The sequence below is a fragment of the Brettanomyces nanus genome, chromosome 1 (genome assembly GCF_011074865.1).
Source record: "Brettanomyces nanus chromosome 1, complete sequence".
Lineage (NCBI taxonomy): Eukaryota > Fungi > Ascomycota > Pichiomycetes > Pichiales > Pichiaceae > Brettanomyces > Brettanomyces nanus.
Genome location: NC_052374.1, coordinates 2330876 through 2347908, shown reverse-complemented (window position 1 = coordinate 2347908; position 17033 = coordinate 2330876). Strand labels below are relative to the sequence as shown.

General features: G+C 42.2%; 9 protein-coding genes across 9 annotated transcripts; 7 read left to right on the top strand and 2 right to left on the bottom strand.

The window, feature by feature from the left end:
• Window positions 1–514: 514 nt before the first annotated feature.
• On the top strand, window positions 515–2899 carry FOA43_001086 (uncharacterized protein; the record flags this gene model as incomplete). The annotated part of the gene is made up of 1 exon (XM_038921409.1): window positions 515–2899. The coding sequence occupies one exon, from the start codon at window positions 515–517 to the stop codon at window positions 2897–2899; it is 2385 nt and encodes a 794-aa protein (XP_038777337.1).
• Window positions 2900–3026: 127 nt separating this feature from the next.
• On the top strand, window positions 3027–3980 carry FOA43_001085 (uncharacterized protein; the record flags this gene model as incomplete). Its single annotated transcript, XM_038921408.1, has 1 exon — window positions 3027–3980. One exon carries the CDS (start codon window positions 3027–3029, stop codon window positions 3978–3980), a length of 954 nt encoding a protein of 317 aa, XP_038777336.1.
• Window positions 3981–4302: 322 nt separating this feature from the next.
• Window positions 4303–5154, top strand: FOA43_001084 (uncharacterized protein; the record flags this gene model as incomplete). Its single annotated transcript, XM_038921407.1, has 1 exon — window positions 4303–5154. The coding sequence occupies one exon, from the start codon at window positions 4303–4305 to the stop codon at window positions 5152–5154; it is 852 nt and encodes a 283-aa protein (XP_038777335.1).
• Window positions 5155–5294: 140 nt separating this feature from the next.
• FOA43_001083 (uncharacterized protein) lies at window positions 5295–6755 on the top strand (the record flags this gene model as incomplete). Its single annotated transcript, XM_038921406.1, has 1 exon — window positions 5295–6755. One exon carries the CDS (start codon window positions 5295–5297, stop codon window positions 6753–6755), a length of 1461 nt encoding a protein of 486 aa, XP_038777334.1.
• A 3-nt stretch (window positions 6756–6758) lies between these two features.
• FOA43_001082 (uncharacterized protein) lies at window positions 6759–7292 on the bottom strand (the record flags this gene model as incomplete). The annotated part of the gene is made up of 1 exon (XM_038921405.1): window positions 6759–7292. One exon carries the CDS (start codon window positions 7290–7292, stop codon window positions 6759–6761), a length of 534 nt encoding a protein of 177 aa, XP_038777333.1.
• A 136-nt stretch (window positions 7293–7428) lies between these two features.
• Window positions 7429–8337, top strand: FOA43_001081 (uncharacterized protein; the record flags this gene model as incomplete). The annotated part of the gene is made up of 1 exon (XM_038921404.1): window positions 7429–8337. One exon carries the CDS (start codon window positions 7429–7431, stop codon window positions 8335–8337), a length of 909 nt encoding a protein of 302 aa, XP_038777332.1.
• Window positions 8338–8465: 128 nt separating this feature from the next.
• FOA43_001080 (uncharacterized protein) lies at window positions 8466–8974 on the top strand (the record flags this gene model as incomplete). Its single annotated transcript, XM_038921403.1, has 2 exons — window positions 8466–8469; window positions 8580–8974. 2 exons carry the CDS (start codon window positions 8466–8468, stop codon window positions 8972–8974), a joined length of 399 nt encoding a protein of 132 aa, XP_038777331.1.
• Window positions 8975–9078: 104 nt separating this feature from the next.
• On the bottom strand, window positions 9079–9585 carry FOA43_001079 (uncharacterized protein; the record flags this gene model as incomplete). Its single annotated transcript, XM_038921402.1, has 1 exon — window positions 9079–9585. The coding sequence occupies one exon, from the start codon at window positions 9583–9585 to the stop codon at window positions 9079–9081; it is 507 nt and encodes a 168-aa protein (XP_038777330.1).
• Window positions 9586–10086: 501 nt separating this feature from the next.
• On the top strand, window positions 10087–16851 carry FOA43_001078 (uncharacterized protein; the record flags this gene model as incomplete). Its single annotated transcript, XM_038921401.1, has 1 exon — window positions 10087–16851. One exon carries the CDS (start codon window positions 10087–10089, stop codon window positions 16849–16851), a length of 6765 nt encoding a protein of 2254 aa, XP_038777329.1.
• Between the last annotated feature and the right edge of the window lie 182 nt (window positions 16852–17033).

The window sequence follows — 17033 nt, the reverse complement described above, 5'->3', positions numbered from 1 at the left end:
CAAATGTCGATAGATGAGCAGTCTGATAGGAAGGAGGTCACAGATATGATGAGAAAATATTTTATAAATGAACTGATTGAGCTGCATTTGACTACCCTGCGATTGACAGATTTTGGCTCTGTTGTATTCTTATATTCTTGAAAATTGAAACAATTTAATGCTATCATTGTTATAGATAGAACTTGAGACTTATTTACGTGAAATATTATCTTTGTATGTTTTTTTTTTTACGACTCTTCAAGCTTTCACTATCTCATTCAATTGAAACTTCTTTCCCAAATATCATAGATACCATCTTTACTTTTCGATTAGTTATCAGAATTTTCACTGTTTTACAATACTGCCCAATTCCAATCTGGGCTTCCCTGAAAAATAAACGCTGAAAGTCTTAAATAGGAAATCTCAGATTTTGCGCAAAATAAAATACTTAAAATTTTTTTTAATCTATTTTGTGTAGGGAGCTAGTTAAAGTGATCTCTCTATTCATCATAATTTTTTGCTTTAAGCTACGACCATGGATTCCAAAAGAAGCTTCAAGAAGATTGATATAGAGCCTTTCTTCATTGGTGCTGGAAATGCTACGTTTTCTGCTGATGGATCTATTATGGCCACGGCTGTTCTAGAAGATACTATAATTATGAATAGGCAAACTAATCAAATTTTACACAGCATACAAGGAGATTCCACAGAAGTGACAGTTCTTCAACTTTCACCAAATGCAAGATTCTTGGCCATAGTATCACAATCGCAACAGCTTCGAATTTTCAGCTTGGAGACTGGTAGTATAATCAAGGCGGTGAGGCTTTCTTCAGCTTCTTACATTGCAGCAGCGGATACAACCTCAAGTCTCTTTGCCTTTGGTTTAACGGACGGTAGTGTTATTGTTTGGGATATAGAGGGGTCATTTATTACCCATAATCTAAAGGGACACGGTGGCACAATTTCGTCGCTTTCATTCTTTGGAGAACTCAATAGTAAGAGATGGAAGTTGGCTAGTGGAGATATTATGGGTATGGTGAAGATTTGGGATTTGGTCAAAAGAAAATGCATTTTAACGAAAAAAGAGCATACTGCGGCTGTGAGAGGACTTAATTTCAATGCAGATGGAAGCAGGTTCGTCAGTTCAGCTAGAGATAGCTTGGCTATGGTGTATAATACGAACGGTTGGAAAGAGATTACGGCTGTTCCCGTTGAGATGTCTGTTGAAGCTGCCGGATTTGTTGTCATTAACAACCGGGAATATCTTTATACCGCTGGAGAAGGATGTATGATGAAGGTGTGGGACTTGGAAGAGGAGATGTTGGCTTTTGAAACTATCAAACCCTTGAAGACTACCGAGGAGCTCTTGATGGCACAAATAGTACAGCTATCGGAAGATTCCTCCAAAGTTATAGCTGTTCTATCTGATCAGACTATTGAGGATTTGGATTTGAGTTCCCTTGATGTGACAAATAGAATCATATCTGTGTCACGTAGAATGGCAGGAAACCATGGTACCATTGCAGACATGAGATATGTGGGTCCTAACTTTGATCATATGGCACTTGCAACTAATTCTCCATCTTTGAGAATGGTAGACTTTGAGAACAAGCCTTTTGATATGGATTTATATGCTGGTCACACGGATTTACTTAATATGTTGGATGTTACTATCGATGGACGATGGTTGGCCACTGCATCAAAGGATAATACGGCGAGATTATGGAAATACAATGACGAGTCAGATAAATTTGACTGTTATGCCGTGTTTGAAGGCCACGCTGCCTCAGTGACGGCTGTTGGATTACCGAGAACACTTATAGATAGATTTCCACGGTTCATTATTACCGCCTCAGAGGACTTGACAATCAAAAAGTGGGTCGTTCCTAAGCCGGATGGTAATAAATCTGTTAAGGTTGTGAAGGTTTCTGATTACACAAGAAGAGCTCATGACAAGGTGATCCACGCTATTGATATCAGCCCTAACAACGACTTTTTGGCTACAGCTAGTCACGATAAAACGGCAAAGATATGGGATCTACAGACAGGTGAAACTGTGGGTGTTCTTCGGGGTCATAAAAGACCTGTTTATGATATTCGATTCTGCAATTACGATCGATTGGTGGTGACATGCTCTGGAGATCAGACGGCCAAGGTATGGTCGCTAGAAAATTTCACTTGTCAAAGGACATTTGAAGGACACGCCAACGCAGTTCAAAGGGTTTCGTTCATTTCAAAAAATCAGCTGATAATAGGAGCTGGTGCAGATGGTCTTATCAAGATTTGGGAGGTTTCTTCAGGCGAATGCATTCAAACTTTAGATAATCACGATAACCGTATTTGGGCATTATGCGTCAAAGATGACGGCGCAGAGTTTGTCAGTGCCGATGCAGATGGTGCAATTACCGTGTGGAAGGATAATACAGAGGAGGCTCAGATTGAAGCCGATTCGGACAAGAAGTTGAGGATAGAGAAGGAACAGGCATTACAGAACTACATTAGTGAGGGCTCGTGGGTAGAAGCCTTTGAGTTGGCCTTAAAGTTGGACCATCCAATGAGACTTTACAACGTGGTGAAGTCGAGTATTGCAGCCAACCAGGACTCCAAATCCGTAATTGGTTCGTTTGCATTGGAAGAAGTTATTGCAAAATTGGATGAAGACAAGATTAAGCTTATTTTCAAAAGGATTAGAGACTGGAATACAAACTCTCGTCTTTTCAACGTTGCTCAGAAACTTATTCGGGTGATCTTGACCAAGTTTGAAATCGAAAAATTATCTCAAATCCCTGGCATAATGAACTACATTGACGCCATAGTTCCTTATTCAGAGAGACATTACTCTAGATACGACAAATTAGTAGAGGACAGCTATGTTCTTGATTACGTTGCCAAGAAGATGGATGAATTGGTCGGGCAATAGTTAAACGTATATACCTGTTAATTGTCATAGTATTAATCTTGTAAGTGCATCTCTACACCATAATCTTGGTCCACTTTCTTTCTTCTCTATCTTCGTTTCTTTCTACGGTGACACTCATTTCCATAGCATGAACTCGCATGAAACATTCACCAGCTCAGCGTATCCTCCATCCAGTCCTAAATATAATCCTGCGGAGTACTGGGAAGGACTTATAGATGTGCCTGCATATGGTTGGAGGTTCACATTTGACCAGATAAAGCGAGAGTCTCCTTCAAGAAGGATCACCGATACCTCCAAGCGTATAGGATTCACGGTGGAATGTCAAAAACGGGCCAAAGGAATTGTGTTTATGTTTGCTTGTTGTAGACAGTTGAAGCTTTCGAGATCTGTTGCACTGACTGCTTCATACTACTACCATCGATTCTACATGCGACGTGACTTCAGTTACTATCACTACTTTGAGATTGCTGCCACGTGCTTATTTATAGCATGCAAGGCAGAAGAATGTCGCAGAAAGTTGGCTGACGTGGTTAAAGTTTGTGCTAGTATCGCCATGTGGGGAAAAATGAACGATACCATTGATGAGGATAGTAAAATATACTGGAAATGGAAAGATACCATTACTAATTTGGAAGAATTGTTATTAGAGGTTCTCTGCTTTGATGTGACACCTGAAAATGCCTATAAAGTTTGCTTGAGATCTCTAGATTTGGAGTTTGATGAGGAACCAGCTAAAGAGGATGAGGTGGAAAAGAGGAAATCACAGCAGATTTTTGTGATTTGCACCAATTTCTTCGAGATTTTGGCTCGGCTGCCTCTTTTGTTGATGTTTGATACCGAAACTATCTGTGCTTTGGGTACAGCTTTCAGTTGCAAGCAGGAAAAGAGAACGATGAAGGAGCATTTTTTGACACAGAAGCTTAATGTGCGTGTAGAAGACGTCTGGAAATGCTATAACACTGCTATTGAACTGGCAAATAGTCTAGAGCCGCTTAGGCCTTCTTTTAGAGTGCTCGAGAGTCTTCCCAGGTTGGACCAGGAGGAACTAAGTGGTATCCTTGGAGTAGGAGTGAAAAATTAATTAGCGCATATAAATTTCCTAAATAGGAAATTTAACAAACAAAAGGATTCTCGGCAGATAAAGATATAAAAGGGGAGGTGAATCCTTCTATTTGTTTTACTTTTATATTTTTGTATTCTCATCACTTCGTTATTTTTGAACCCAAACCAAAAATATCAAGTACATACTATTATGAGCCATTCAGCAAAATTCGGATCGGTAGGTAGACAACCAGTGTGAATCAATCTGACAGAAGCTTTTACTAACATGATGCATTCCTCAGCTTACCGCTGAGCAAATCCGTCAACGAAAATTCTTGAGGCGTGGATTACAACTAAGTCTAATGATTATAGGAGAGACGGGAACAGGGAAATCGACATTTATCAACACTCTTTGCGATGAGGATGTGATTCCCCCAGGAAATACTTCATTCAACGGTGAAGCTATGTGTATTGAAAATCACAGTGCAACTATTTTTGAAGGTGGTACCAAGATTAACTTGGACATAGTCTTGACATCTGGATTTGGAGATTCAATCGATAATACTGATTCTACCGCCAAATTGGTTGATTATTTGGAAACCCAGTTTGAATTGACACTCAAGGAAGAGTGCAGGATTCAAAGAACTCCTCATTTTAAAGATACCAGAGTCCATGCTGCTTTGTATTTTATTAGGCCCACAGGAAAAGGTTTAAGACCTTTGGATATTCAATGTCTCAAAGCATTATCTGCACGTTGTAATGTAATTCCTGTCATATCTAAGGGTGACCTTCTTACAGAAGAGGAAAAAAAATTGAACAAAGAGTTGATACTGAAGCACATCAATGCTGCAGGTATCGAACTCTACGATTTTTCCAGCTGTTTTGAAGATATTGAAGAGGAACTACCAGGTTTTAATTTAGGGCAAATGGTTCCCTTCTCGATTGTTTCCGGTACAGAGAGAAAGCTGATCGAGGAAATCGAATACAAAGTGAGAAAACTACCACATGGGATCGTCCGGGTCGACGATCCAGCTCATTCGGACTTTCCTATCCTCAGAACGTGCTTGTTAGGAGCATGTCAGCAGGATTTGAAAGATACTACACACGATATATATTATGAGAGGTATCGTACTAAGAAACTATCTGAAGCTAGTCAAAAGAGAGAGGCCAGTGGTCTTGCAAAAACTAGTGCAAAAACTATTTCGGCAAAGTGAGGGAGCTAAGAATTGCGTCGATCGGCATGTCTAAACGACTTTTTTTGCAAAGACTATGAAACAGATAACATCATAGAGAACGATTTGACAAACGGCCTTTCTTCTCCGTACATTCTCTATATAGCTAATACAACAGAAGCATGAGCAATTACCAGAAGTATGAAGAAATATGTTCAGTTAACAAATTCAAGAGTAGAGAATTGACGTTGATTTCGTCCTTTATAGCAGAAGATTGGAGAACCAACTCACCGTGCCTAGTAGTGGAAGGACCAAACTCTTCTGGCAAAACCTATACAGTAAGGAAGTACTGCGATTATCTTAAGGAAAAGAATGATATTGACTACGTGATGATAGAATGTGATTACTGTTTGACACGACGGCGTGTGCTGCAAATGATCTTACGATATATGTATAGGGCTGTTGGAGTGGACGAGAGTCGGATGAATCGGGTAGCCAATCGTTCCGAGAACCTATCGAACTTTGTCTATTCGATGAAGCGGGTAATCAGCAACGGTGACGGAAAGAAACGGAAACGATTGACAACGCAGCCGACGATCTTTATACTAGATCGATTGGATAAAATGGCTGCTGGAGAACAACCAGAAGAGATTTGTACAGCGTTAGCGAGATTGCACGAGCAGAGTATACTATTTGCAGGATTCAGTTTTATATTTATAGTGAACCGGGCAGATCATATGGATATTTCGACGATGTCGTTACCGACGGTAGAGTTTGAGCATTACAGCTGTGATGAAATCAAAATGATTATAGTAGAGTCGTTTGTTAAGCAGCAATGGATAGAGAAAACCGTTAAGAAATTGAACAGCAGTCGAATTGGAGAGACGCAATTGAAGCATTTCGTGAAAAGTTACGTGGAGTACATGGTGGATACTTACGGATCGTATTTTGGACGTAATATTGAGATGGTAGTTCCGGTATTGAAGAAGATATGGCCTGTATTTTATGAGCCCGTGAAGAGAAGAGGATCAATCAAACCGCGAGTGAATGATGTGTTGACATCATTTATGAAGAACAAGAAACTATTACAGACTGAGATGGGATTGGTAAATCGATTGGAAGAGACGGATCGAAGTATTATTGAAGAAGAAAAGAAGAGGAAATATGAGGAGTTAGTAGCCACGGATGATAACAGTCGAGGCCATTATGATCTATCCAATAGGACAAAGTATCTTATTATAGCGTCATACTTAGCATCATTCACCGAGATCAAGTATGATATGGCGAACTATTCGAGGAATCGAGAAATGAGGTCGAATAGAAGGATTAGATTCCACAGGAAAAAGAGATACGAGGGTAAAACGCTTAGCAGTAGGTTAATGTCACCTCAGCCTTTCACTTTGGAGAGGATGTTGGCTATCTTGAGGGCAATTTATAAAGAATTCGACCAGAAGGTTGCACTCAACAACGATGTGGAGTTAATGAATGAGATGGCCACATTGACCAATCTCAAGACATTGATCAAATTGAGTGGCAATGATACAATTGGTGGGGGTACCAAGTGGAGAAGCAACGTTCAATGGACTGTGGTAAAGAAGTTTGCGAATGATCTTGGTTTCAAAATAGAAAACTATCTTCAGTGATGATTACCAAGTATCAGTATCTGCACCTTTAACATCTGCTGTAGGCAGTTGACCTCCTACTATTTGGCAATTGGACTCTATCTGCGAGTAGAGGTCAGTATAGCCGAACATAGAACATAGAGATCGGACTTTGGCTCTGCTACGCTTTACGAGCTTCTCGAACTGATCCACCTCTTGACTTGTGTTTCTCACGTTTAATCGTTCATTACCATCGAAGAAGACATTGAGCATTTTACGGATCTCCTCGAGTTGTCGACTAATCTTGTCGTAGCTTCTTTGTTTCCCATGAATAAAAATTTCAGAGGACACTGGATCTCGTTTCTGGTCAATTTGTAGTTGTAAAAATTTCACTATCTGTTTTAAAGCACCAACGATTAACAATCTTTGGAAGCCAGTTTGAATGCCGAGCTGTTTTCCTTCTAGATGGTCAGCCTTGGTGACTTTCGACTGTCCTTCTCTAAATCCTTGCTGATAGAATACCTCTTCTGGTTCTAAAAGAGTTTTATCATCAAATAAGCTCGATGATTCAGGAATCATTGGTGGACCTAAGAAAAGAGATAGGAGATTAATAACGGGAGACAAGTCTGAGAAAACGAAATCTGTCGCGCGGAAACAAAGAGGGTAAATAAACTGAGATCTGTAATTGAGTGTTACTTTACTCACTATAGTGATTATGGGTGATGAACTACTTGAGGATTTGGGAGGAGTAAAGAGAAGAAAAATTATGGAAGGGTATGATTCGGACTCCACGGGGGATGAAGAAGGGGTGGGAGAGGAGGCGGGAAAGGCTGAAGAAGAGGTGGAAGAAGCTGAAGAAAAGGTGGAGGAAGACTTGGAAGAAGAGGTGGAAGAAGCTGAAAATGAAAAAGAAATAGAGGAATTTGAAGACGAAAAACCCGTAGGCCTCAACTCATACCTTTCAGACTCCAAAATGGAATCATTTAGTATGGAGGAAGATGACGAAGAGGAAACAGAATTATGGTTGAAGAAAATCAAAAAGAGCGATATAATTAAAGCCCGGGAGGCCGAAAGTGCCAGAAAGACCCATCAAGAAGAGCAGGAAAGAAAGAAACGAAAGCAGAAAGAAACCACAAAGACATGGGAGCTCATGGAAGAATTGATAAAGTTTTTAGAACCAGCCGAGACATCTGAAGAATTACTCCAACGAAAATATCACCAGCTGAAGAGATCAAAGGATAAGGCTAAACGGGATATACTTCAAGGGGAGATCAGACGATTGACGGATGTAATTGAGCAGATATCCGATAGAGATTATCCAGCAGTGTATGAAATCAGTAGAGAGCAGTTTCTTAGGGAGTACAGAAAGGAGGCCGGGAAGGAGTGGCAACTAGCAACCGGCGGTGCTACGGGGAGACTTGCGAACCATTCGGCCGTTGAATGGGAGTACAGATGGAACCTCGATGATGAAATTACCTATGGCCCGTTTGACTCAGCCACAATGCACGGTTGGAAAGAAGATTACTTCCAGAATAATGTGGCGTATGCACGGAAGGTCGGAGCGACGCAATTTCAGGATGCGCGCGAAATTGATTACTATGCGGACATAAGTAATGATCGATAGATGCCGCAGCACAGCCACAGCAATCAAGGACACATGGACGGTCACCCGGAGATTTTTTTCGGGATTATGACTTAACGATAGAGTTGTGCCCCTTTCCCCACAAAATTACTTTCCCGATTGGGCACAGTATGAGTAATGAGCCATTTCTCCGTACTGTGAGATAAGGGTATCGAATGATATAAAAGGGCGACAAAGTCTGCTGCATTGAACAAGAGTTTACACTATTATTTCGAATACTCAAGCTCGTGAATATCCGCACCCAAATAATATGACTCCGAAATCGATCTCTGCATTAAACTTGGCTTCGAAATGCTTTGTCCGTGCCTCTAAACCACTATTCAGTGCCAACCGTGGCTCTGCTGCAGCTGTTATATCGAAGCACTTCACTTCTTACAGCAAACCCAGTCAATCCTATTACGATATGTACAATCAACCAGCTCACTATGATACCACAGAGTCTTCCAAGTCTTTCTCGGAACTCAAAGTGATTAATAATGGAACCGGTTCTATCGTCCGGGAGGAGATGACGTTTATTGACAACACTCAAGATGACACTTATTCCATTCCTGATGTGCCATTTGTGCCTAGCGTTTGCAGTGATGACACGGTTAGTGGGCAAGGGCACAGAAATCTCTAAAATTGCAAAATGGAACGCTCCATTTTGGTTGAGTTATCTTCTATATTTATTAAATACTTCTTTTATCGCTGGAATCGAATTACCATCCTATATATAAGTAAAACTCATGCGACCCTGTCAAATTTCTCCTCTCCAACATATCCTCCCATCATGCTCTGTTGGACATGCCTGGTGAAATCTTGAGGGTATTTGGATAGGTCATTGGCAGCATCTTTGTTAAGCGGATCGTTAGCATTAGGATGTAAGAATAAATGTAGAATACCTGCGAACACCAACTGTAGCGTCAAAGTAGGCTTCCAGTCATTTCGCAAAATATTGAGGCACACGTGCCCATCCAAATCAATGTTGGGATGATATATTCTTTCCAGGCATCGAAATTCTGGTGCTTTGTTAGGGTAATCTTCTGGTACTTGGCACTCGAAATGAAACACTGCTCCTGAGTAGTATCCCTCATTTGGAGAAACAGACATTTTTATCTGCATCGGATTGCCTGTATCATAGTGAATCTTGATTCCCGGGATCTCTTCATACTCTTGAAGATCTTTCTTGGCTCTTATAAACGCCACAGAGACTCCTTGCTGCGATCCGCTACCTTTCTGCGCCTTCTGCATCTTACGTAAGCGTAACTGGGCATGTTAGTAAAATGTAAAAGTGGGGAAAAATCACCCAGTATGTTACTTACCATACTGAACGGTATTCAAACGGCCTACTGACACAAGAAACTGTTCTTGGCCTCAAATGAACGGGATGTATTCTCACAATGAGACAAACTCTACTCGCTCTTTCAGCTACTCAGGGTCCACACATCCGTGCACCATATAACTTTTCAGATCACCTTTTTCATTGAGAATCGAACAACAAAAAAAAAATAACAATTACCTCTTGATTTTCTCTCCCCTTGTCAACGTAAACAACAGCTTAGTACGAAGTGCTATCATAGGTGGAACAGCAACTAACCTTATTCTCTCAGTGTTTATTGGTCAACTTATTATTGGGTGTATTATTATTTTCCCTATAACCATTAAGCTGAGTCTTGAATATTCTACAGACGACCTGATAACATCTAACACTGCCGTTATATCAATCACTGCGACAATTTGAATTCTTACGTCATGTCTAATCCATCAGCTGACTTACAATCGCAGCTTTTTGAGCTTCAGAAACGAATGGGCAATATTCCCAAGTCTTCTGAAGCAACCAAAGACTCAGGTCCCATGACCCCTTTGTCCTCTGGATCAGGTATTCTTTCAACTCCTAGAAGGGCACTTAGGACCAGCAATTCCAACAATATTGGTGCCAGTCCTTCCGGAAAATTAACACATACTTCATCTTCTACTCCTTCTACTCCTCATGCTCTTACTTCACCAGCAAGTCCTAAAAGAGTTGACTTTCTCAGTGACTTGAGTGATGGCTTGCTTGTGGAGTCACGTCGCTTGGCCTACGAGAATAAGCAATTCAAGAAGAAATTGGAAGCTTTACAGGCCGAGAAGGACAAGTTCGAGAATCAGTCCTCCAATTTGGCCCTTTTAAATACAAAATTAAGTGAAAAAGAAGAGGAATCAGGCGACAGAATCTGGGAATTGGAAACAGAGCTTAGTACAACCAAGGAAAGGTTGGACAAAGTCAATGTCGAGTTGGGCAAGCTTGGCGAGACTAGAGGTTCCCTTGACAATCGAATTGGCGAGACTGCACTAGCTTTGGAAGCTTCCAGGGCCGCAAAGATTCAATTGGAGATGGAAACGAACAAGAAGATTGTGTCTTTGACGCAGGAAGTGCAAGACCTTTGCCAAAATAACTCAGAACTAAACGATGAGAACGATAGTTTGCAGAAACAGATGTTGGATCTTCGTGAAAATGCATCCAAAACGACTGCGATAGACTTTTCGAGCGCAGTTAAAGACCTTGGCGATGCCGGTGACGAAACAGAACAAGATATTTCCGTTCTTCTTGAACCGGAACCAATCGAAACTGTTGCCACGGTAGGAAATACCGCAGAACTTGAGCGCCAGATGCTTCAGGCCAATCTCAACCATGCTCTTGCTACCATAGGAAAACTCAGACAGTACATTGTGAAGCAGAGATCTTTCTCCTCATTGTCCACACCCACCGTTGTTTTAAAGCATCAACATTCTCCCGTTGGTCACGTCAATAGAAGATTGTTCAAATCATCGACACGATCTCCAGGCTCGGTACTTTCCCCAGGAAATAGGAAAAGTGAGATTATTGTGGAAGAGAACAGCGATGAGGATAATGATGACTGGGAGAAATATGATAACACTTCAAAGAAAGTCGCTTCTAAACTTACCGATATTCCCAACCTTGTCAAAACTGCCAGCGAGGACGAAGACAACGATTCTGAAAAAGACCCCCACGAGGTATTGGCCGACGAGCTTGGCGATATAAGCAGCATGTCAGGCTTCCAGAGCAGTCCATTGAAAAGAAAGCAGATCCAACAAGATCAAGGAAACGATACCGGATATATTGCCTTACCTAAGGGAGGTGATTTGTCTCAGCTAGGGGATTATGATTTGGTTCCCATGGCTAGAAATGACTTTGAGACTTTTGTAAAGAAGAGCAGGAATGTTTCAACTTTAACTGCTGCTGCTGCTGCTGCTGCATCTTCCACTGCTGTAGTGGGAGATCTTCGGCTAATTTCTTCACCAGAATATACCAAGCTACAGAAGCAATTGACTGATAAACGGATAGAGGTTGAGAAATTGCAGAAGAAGTTTACCGAAAAAGATACCCATTCGAGTGAAGTTGAATCTAAGTTATCCAGGCTACAGGCTGAACTAGCTAAAAAGTCCGAACAACTCGAACAATTCAGCGATACTGAATACATAAAGAGCAAGATAGAAGAGAGAGGATTTGCGGCAGTTTCTAAGGATGATTACGAAGGATTACAGGAAAAGGCTGAAGAGACAGGACATGAGTTGGCCGCTGTCCAAGAAGAGCTTGGTGGTAAAGAGACCGAGTTGAAGGAGAGAGTTGCAGAACTTGAAACACTGAAGGAGCAAGTTGGTTCACAGGTTTCAGATGCTGAAAAATTGCAAGAGCAGATAGATGAGTTGAAGGTTCAAGTTCAAAATGACACTTCTGAGATTGCGGTACTACAAGAACAATTGGCTACAGAAAAGAAGGAGGCCCATCAGGAGAGAGAAGAGGCATTGAATAGAGTCAACATGAAAGAGAGAGCTCTTCAGGAAATTACGACAAAACTAAATGCCCCGGACGCTTCATTCATTGCAATGAAAGCATCCGATCTTGGCCTTGTTGCCATATCTGAAGAAGAGCACAAACAGTTGAAGCTTAGTGTTCAAAGGAATGAAGAGACAGAGATTAAGATTAAAGAACTCGAAACTGAGGTGATGGAGAAAGAAGCTCATGTCAATGCGTTGGAAAAGCAAATGACAGAGGTTAGGGAAGAGCTTTCGGAAAAGTTGGCCGAGTATAAAAATCTTGAGAAGGAACTTAATTCTGTTGCTGAGAAGCTCAATGCTGTTGAAAAGCAACGTGAAATTCCAAGCGCCGAATACATCAGGCAGAAAGCTGCAGCTCTTGGTTTTGTCGTTGCTACCAGTCTGGAATCTGAAAGGACCACGAAAGAGGCCAAAGATATCAAGCAGAAGCTTGATGCTGTGGGTATCGAGGTTCTGTCGTTGAAGGATAAGATCTCCGAATCGGAGAAGAGTTTGGTTTGTAAGTCACAGGAGCTTGACGAAAAGGAGAAATATTCTTCCTCGTTAAAGTCCGATCTTGAGAAAGTTCAGGCCGAACTTGCTACGACAAGAGCTGCTCATGAACAGCCAGATGCTTCTTATGTGAAGCAACAAGCAGCAGCTATTGGCTTGGCAGCTGTTAGTGTTACTGATTATGCTGCTTTGAATCAGAAGGCTGAAACTCTGGAAAGGGAGTTGAAAAAGGCCCAGAAGGAGATAAGGGGTGTCAAGTCTCTTGCCTCCGGTGTTGCCGGAGTTGCTTTGGGTGCCACTGCTGGCACCATTAGCTTGGTTGGCTCAGCCGCGGGCACTGCTGCAGGAGCTGCCAGTGGTGTTTCGTTAGCTGCATTACGTTCACAGCTTTCTAAAGCGGATGCCATGTACGAGAAACCTACGGCTGATTACATCAAGTCTAAGAGCACATCTCTTGGTCTTGTAGCTATTCCGGCCTCTCAGCATATTGCTCTTACTAAGGAACTTGGCTTTCTCAAGGACAAGCTAGATCGACGGGAGACTGAATTAAATGAATCTAAGCAGGCGCATAGCCAAGAGGCAGTTTTATTGAAGCAACTTCTTGAAACAAAAGAGAGGAAGGTTGTTGAGATGAAAAACGTTCATGATGAAGAATTGAGGGCCAAGGAAAATACACTACAGACGGAGAAGAAGGAATTGAACAGATTGACTGCCGAGCTTGAGTCCAAGACATCTGAGTTGATCACCAATGCTTCCGAGCTTGAGGCTAGGATATCCGAAGTGGAGAAGTTGACGAGTGATTACAAGCAACTTGAAGGTGAATACCAAACTCTTAAGGAATCATATGACAAACCAGATGCCGAGTATCTGAAAAGTAAGGCTATTCAACTTGAGATGGTGATTATTCCTGACGCTGAGTACAAGATGGTAAGCAGGAAGGCCGTGGAGAAGGAGAAGATTGTTGCGCAACTTAACACTGCCATTACCCAGCTCAACACCGAATATAGCAGTGCAAAGGCTGAGCTGGGAGAGGCTAAGGTTTTACTCAAGAAGACACAAGGCGAGTTGGAAGAAGCTAATATGTCACTTAGTAGGGCTGGTGAAGAAAATGTTTTGAGTGCGGAGATGCTTGCAGAAAAGGCCAGAAGAATTAGTGAGCTCAACCAAGAAGTGGAGACCAGGGGTGCTGAATTTTCCGAATTGAAAAAGTCTGAGTGTGAGTCGAGAGCCCTCCTTGCAAAGTACTCAGATGTGGACACTTTGAAGGGCTTAGAGACTCGTTGCGAGATGGCAGGTCTAGTCACAATAAGTAAGAAATCCTACGGAGATCTAATGGCTGCACTTAGTATGCTTGGAAGCGAGTTCAGCTTGGCTGCACAGTACTTGCTGGAGCCAAATACTACCGAGTTTAGCGGTGGAGTGATTGACTTCAAGAGCGCTGCTCAAAAGCAGGCTAAAGTGGTCAACGAGTACGAGTCACCTTCTATTGATTACTTGAAGTCCAGTGGCTCCAATATGGGATTAAAGATTTTAACCATGGGCGAGTACATCGACTTGAAAGCGGGTGAAAACTTTCGGAACGAGAGTTCTGGCAACAGTGGAAACAACGACGATGAGGCCAGTATTGTTAGCGAGAAGGTCATCGCCGATTCTGCTACTAAACAACTTGACGCCAAGAGCAAGGAGTTGGCATCTCTTCAGAAGCAAATAGAAGACAAAGAGCAACAATTGAAAGCATTAGAGAGATGCTTGGCTGGAGAAGGAACCGAAGGTGTTGATGATGATACCGCTTTACAGATTTCAGACTTGAAGAAGAAGCTTGAAAGCAAGAGGGGTGAGACTACTGATGTTGCTGGAGCCTTGAGAATCAAGTCTCAGGAGCTTACAAAACTGAAGAGCCCTAAAAAGCGGTTGTCATTACAGCAGCTCAGTGCTGTTGACGTGCAACTAGATGCGAAGAAGCGTGAGCTAAAGGAGAAGAAGGAAAATCTTCAAACAAAGAGTACCGATCTTGAGAAGGACAAATCGCAGCTTCAGCGGATGGTGAAAGAGCACAACGGCGATGTAGAGAAAGTTAGAGCCTTGAGGGCTGAGTTGAATCAGACCAATGACACGTTGGACGCAGTGAATGCAGAATTGGACGCCAAACAAAGTGCAATCAACGTTCTTGAGGCATACATTGCATCTAACAAGAAGGATACCGAAGAGCTAAGTAAAACAGGTGAAGCTAATAGTGGTGACAGGCTCAAGGAGGATGTCAAGAAGCTAGAGAATGAACTAGCCAAGTCGCAGGATGAGTCTCAGAATTTGAGTGATCGTCTTGAAGAGTTAATGGCATCATATGCTCCGCAGTTGTCTCAGAGAGATGAAGAGATTGAGCAATTGAAGGAAAGTCTTTCCTCCAAGGCTGCGGAGGTTTTCGAATTGGAAAAGAAGGTTGAAGGCCAGAAGGCCGAAAGGGAACATGCTGATCAGTATGTTGCAAGAGGTGAATATGATGTTTTAGTGAAGAGCGATGCAGAGAAGTCTATTCAGATTAATCATCTTGAGGCTCAACTCCGTAACTTCGAGACCCAAGAAAAGTCTGTAATCACTCCATCAAGACCTCATAGTCTCTTCATGGGAGTTACAGGTCTCTCTAGCGAAAGCTTGCATCCTGTGGAATCGGTACAGTCATCTACAGGTACTTCGGTGTATGTTGATGCTGTCAGTAGTCAGGGAGAATTTCAGGATATGGGCATAGACGAAGGAGAAGGTGTTTATGGGGATTCTGAAAATGTCATGGATACTGAGGTCGCTCTCAGAGACAAGGCAAAGAGAATGGGGTATGCCTTAATTCCAATTGATGATACCGATCAAGCCACAGTTCGAAGCGAAGAGTCTAAAGATGTTGGCAACACTACCATTGGCACCGTAGCTAGCGTGGGTACTGTTATGGCCTCGCTTCCTCAGGTTCAAGCCTACGCTAATTCGCATGACCTTACGTTGATGCCCACGGCTCAGGCTAGTAAGCTCATGCGCCACACTGTTACCTCTCAAGACCTTGCAGCCAAGGCTGCTGAATACAGCTTATCTTTGGTACCTGAAGATGAGCTCTCAGAGCTTAGACAGAGAGCACCAGCTAATGCAGATCAAATCTCTAAGGCTGCAAAGGCCAAGGGATTGCTATGCATTCCTGAAGACAGGTTCATTGCTACCACCGTGTGTAGGAAGCCGGATCCTGTTAATGTCGTTGTTGTTCCTTCAAGTTATTACTCCAAGCTTATCAAAAGCCACGAGTGGTACAAGGTGCATCGTAATGATGCCTCTGCCGCTCAAAAGAGAACATCAAGTACTGCATCTTCATCTGCAGTGTCTACGGAAACGGGAGCACATCATGACGTTCAGCAGTCAGACTCCTCAGCGGCCTTTGGATTCAATCAAGAGCCTCCAGCTAATTCTCCTGCCTTTGCACTTGCTCAGTTGGCACGAAGAAATGGTGGTAATGTGGCCTTAGATGCTACCTCATTGCATACGGTCAATACTGTGATCTCAACCAAGCGTGAAATGATTGCTGCCATTACTCAAACAATTATCGGTGAGTATTTATTCAAATACTTCCGGAAGCTAGGACCGTTCGTCTCCTCAGTTAGTGAATCACGTCATGAGAGATACTTCTGGATTCATCCTTACTCTTTGACATTATACTGGTCCACATCGAACCCATCTCTATCGGATCCATCAGAGAATAAGATCAGAGCTTTGGCAATTGCCCATGTCAAGTCGGTTGATGATAACAATCCTCTTCCTCCAGGCTTGTATCATAAGTCCATTATTGTGTCCTCTGAAGATGGTCGTTCCGTCAAAGTGACATGCCCAACTAGACAGAGACATAACATTTGGTTTAACTCTATCAAGTTTCTCATTGAGAAAAATGCTGAGGGTCTTTTAGATGATGGTGACGAAGAAAATCAGTATAATGAAACATTTACCATGGACGAGAAAACCGAGGTGGAGAGATCCCAGTCGCAATCTTTCCGCCATCAGCAGCCCAGAAGTAGTATCTTAGCGTCCAACAGGAAATTGTCTCGAGTGAACAGTCGAGCTTCTTTGGAAACTGCTAGTGTCGCTAAATCTACAAGCTCAGGGCTTCTAACTGTCCATTCTATGAAGAGACATTTGGCTAATCTTCGGAGAGGTGATTAAGGTGTACCAAAAGCCATTTTTTAAAGAACATTATTTAATGAATGACTATTAATTATATCATCATGCTAAAGAGATGGTGAGTGAAAAGTGGACGAAAATCAAGATAAATGGAAATAAAAAACAGAACCATGTAAAATGCACAAAAATATTAGTACTAGAAAAGTCTGCCTTATCTGAGAACG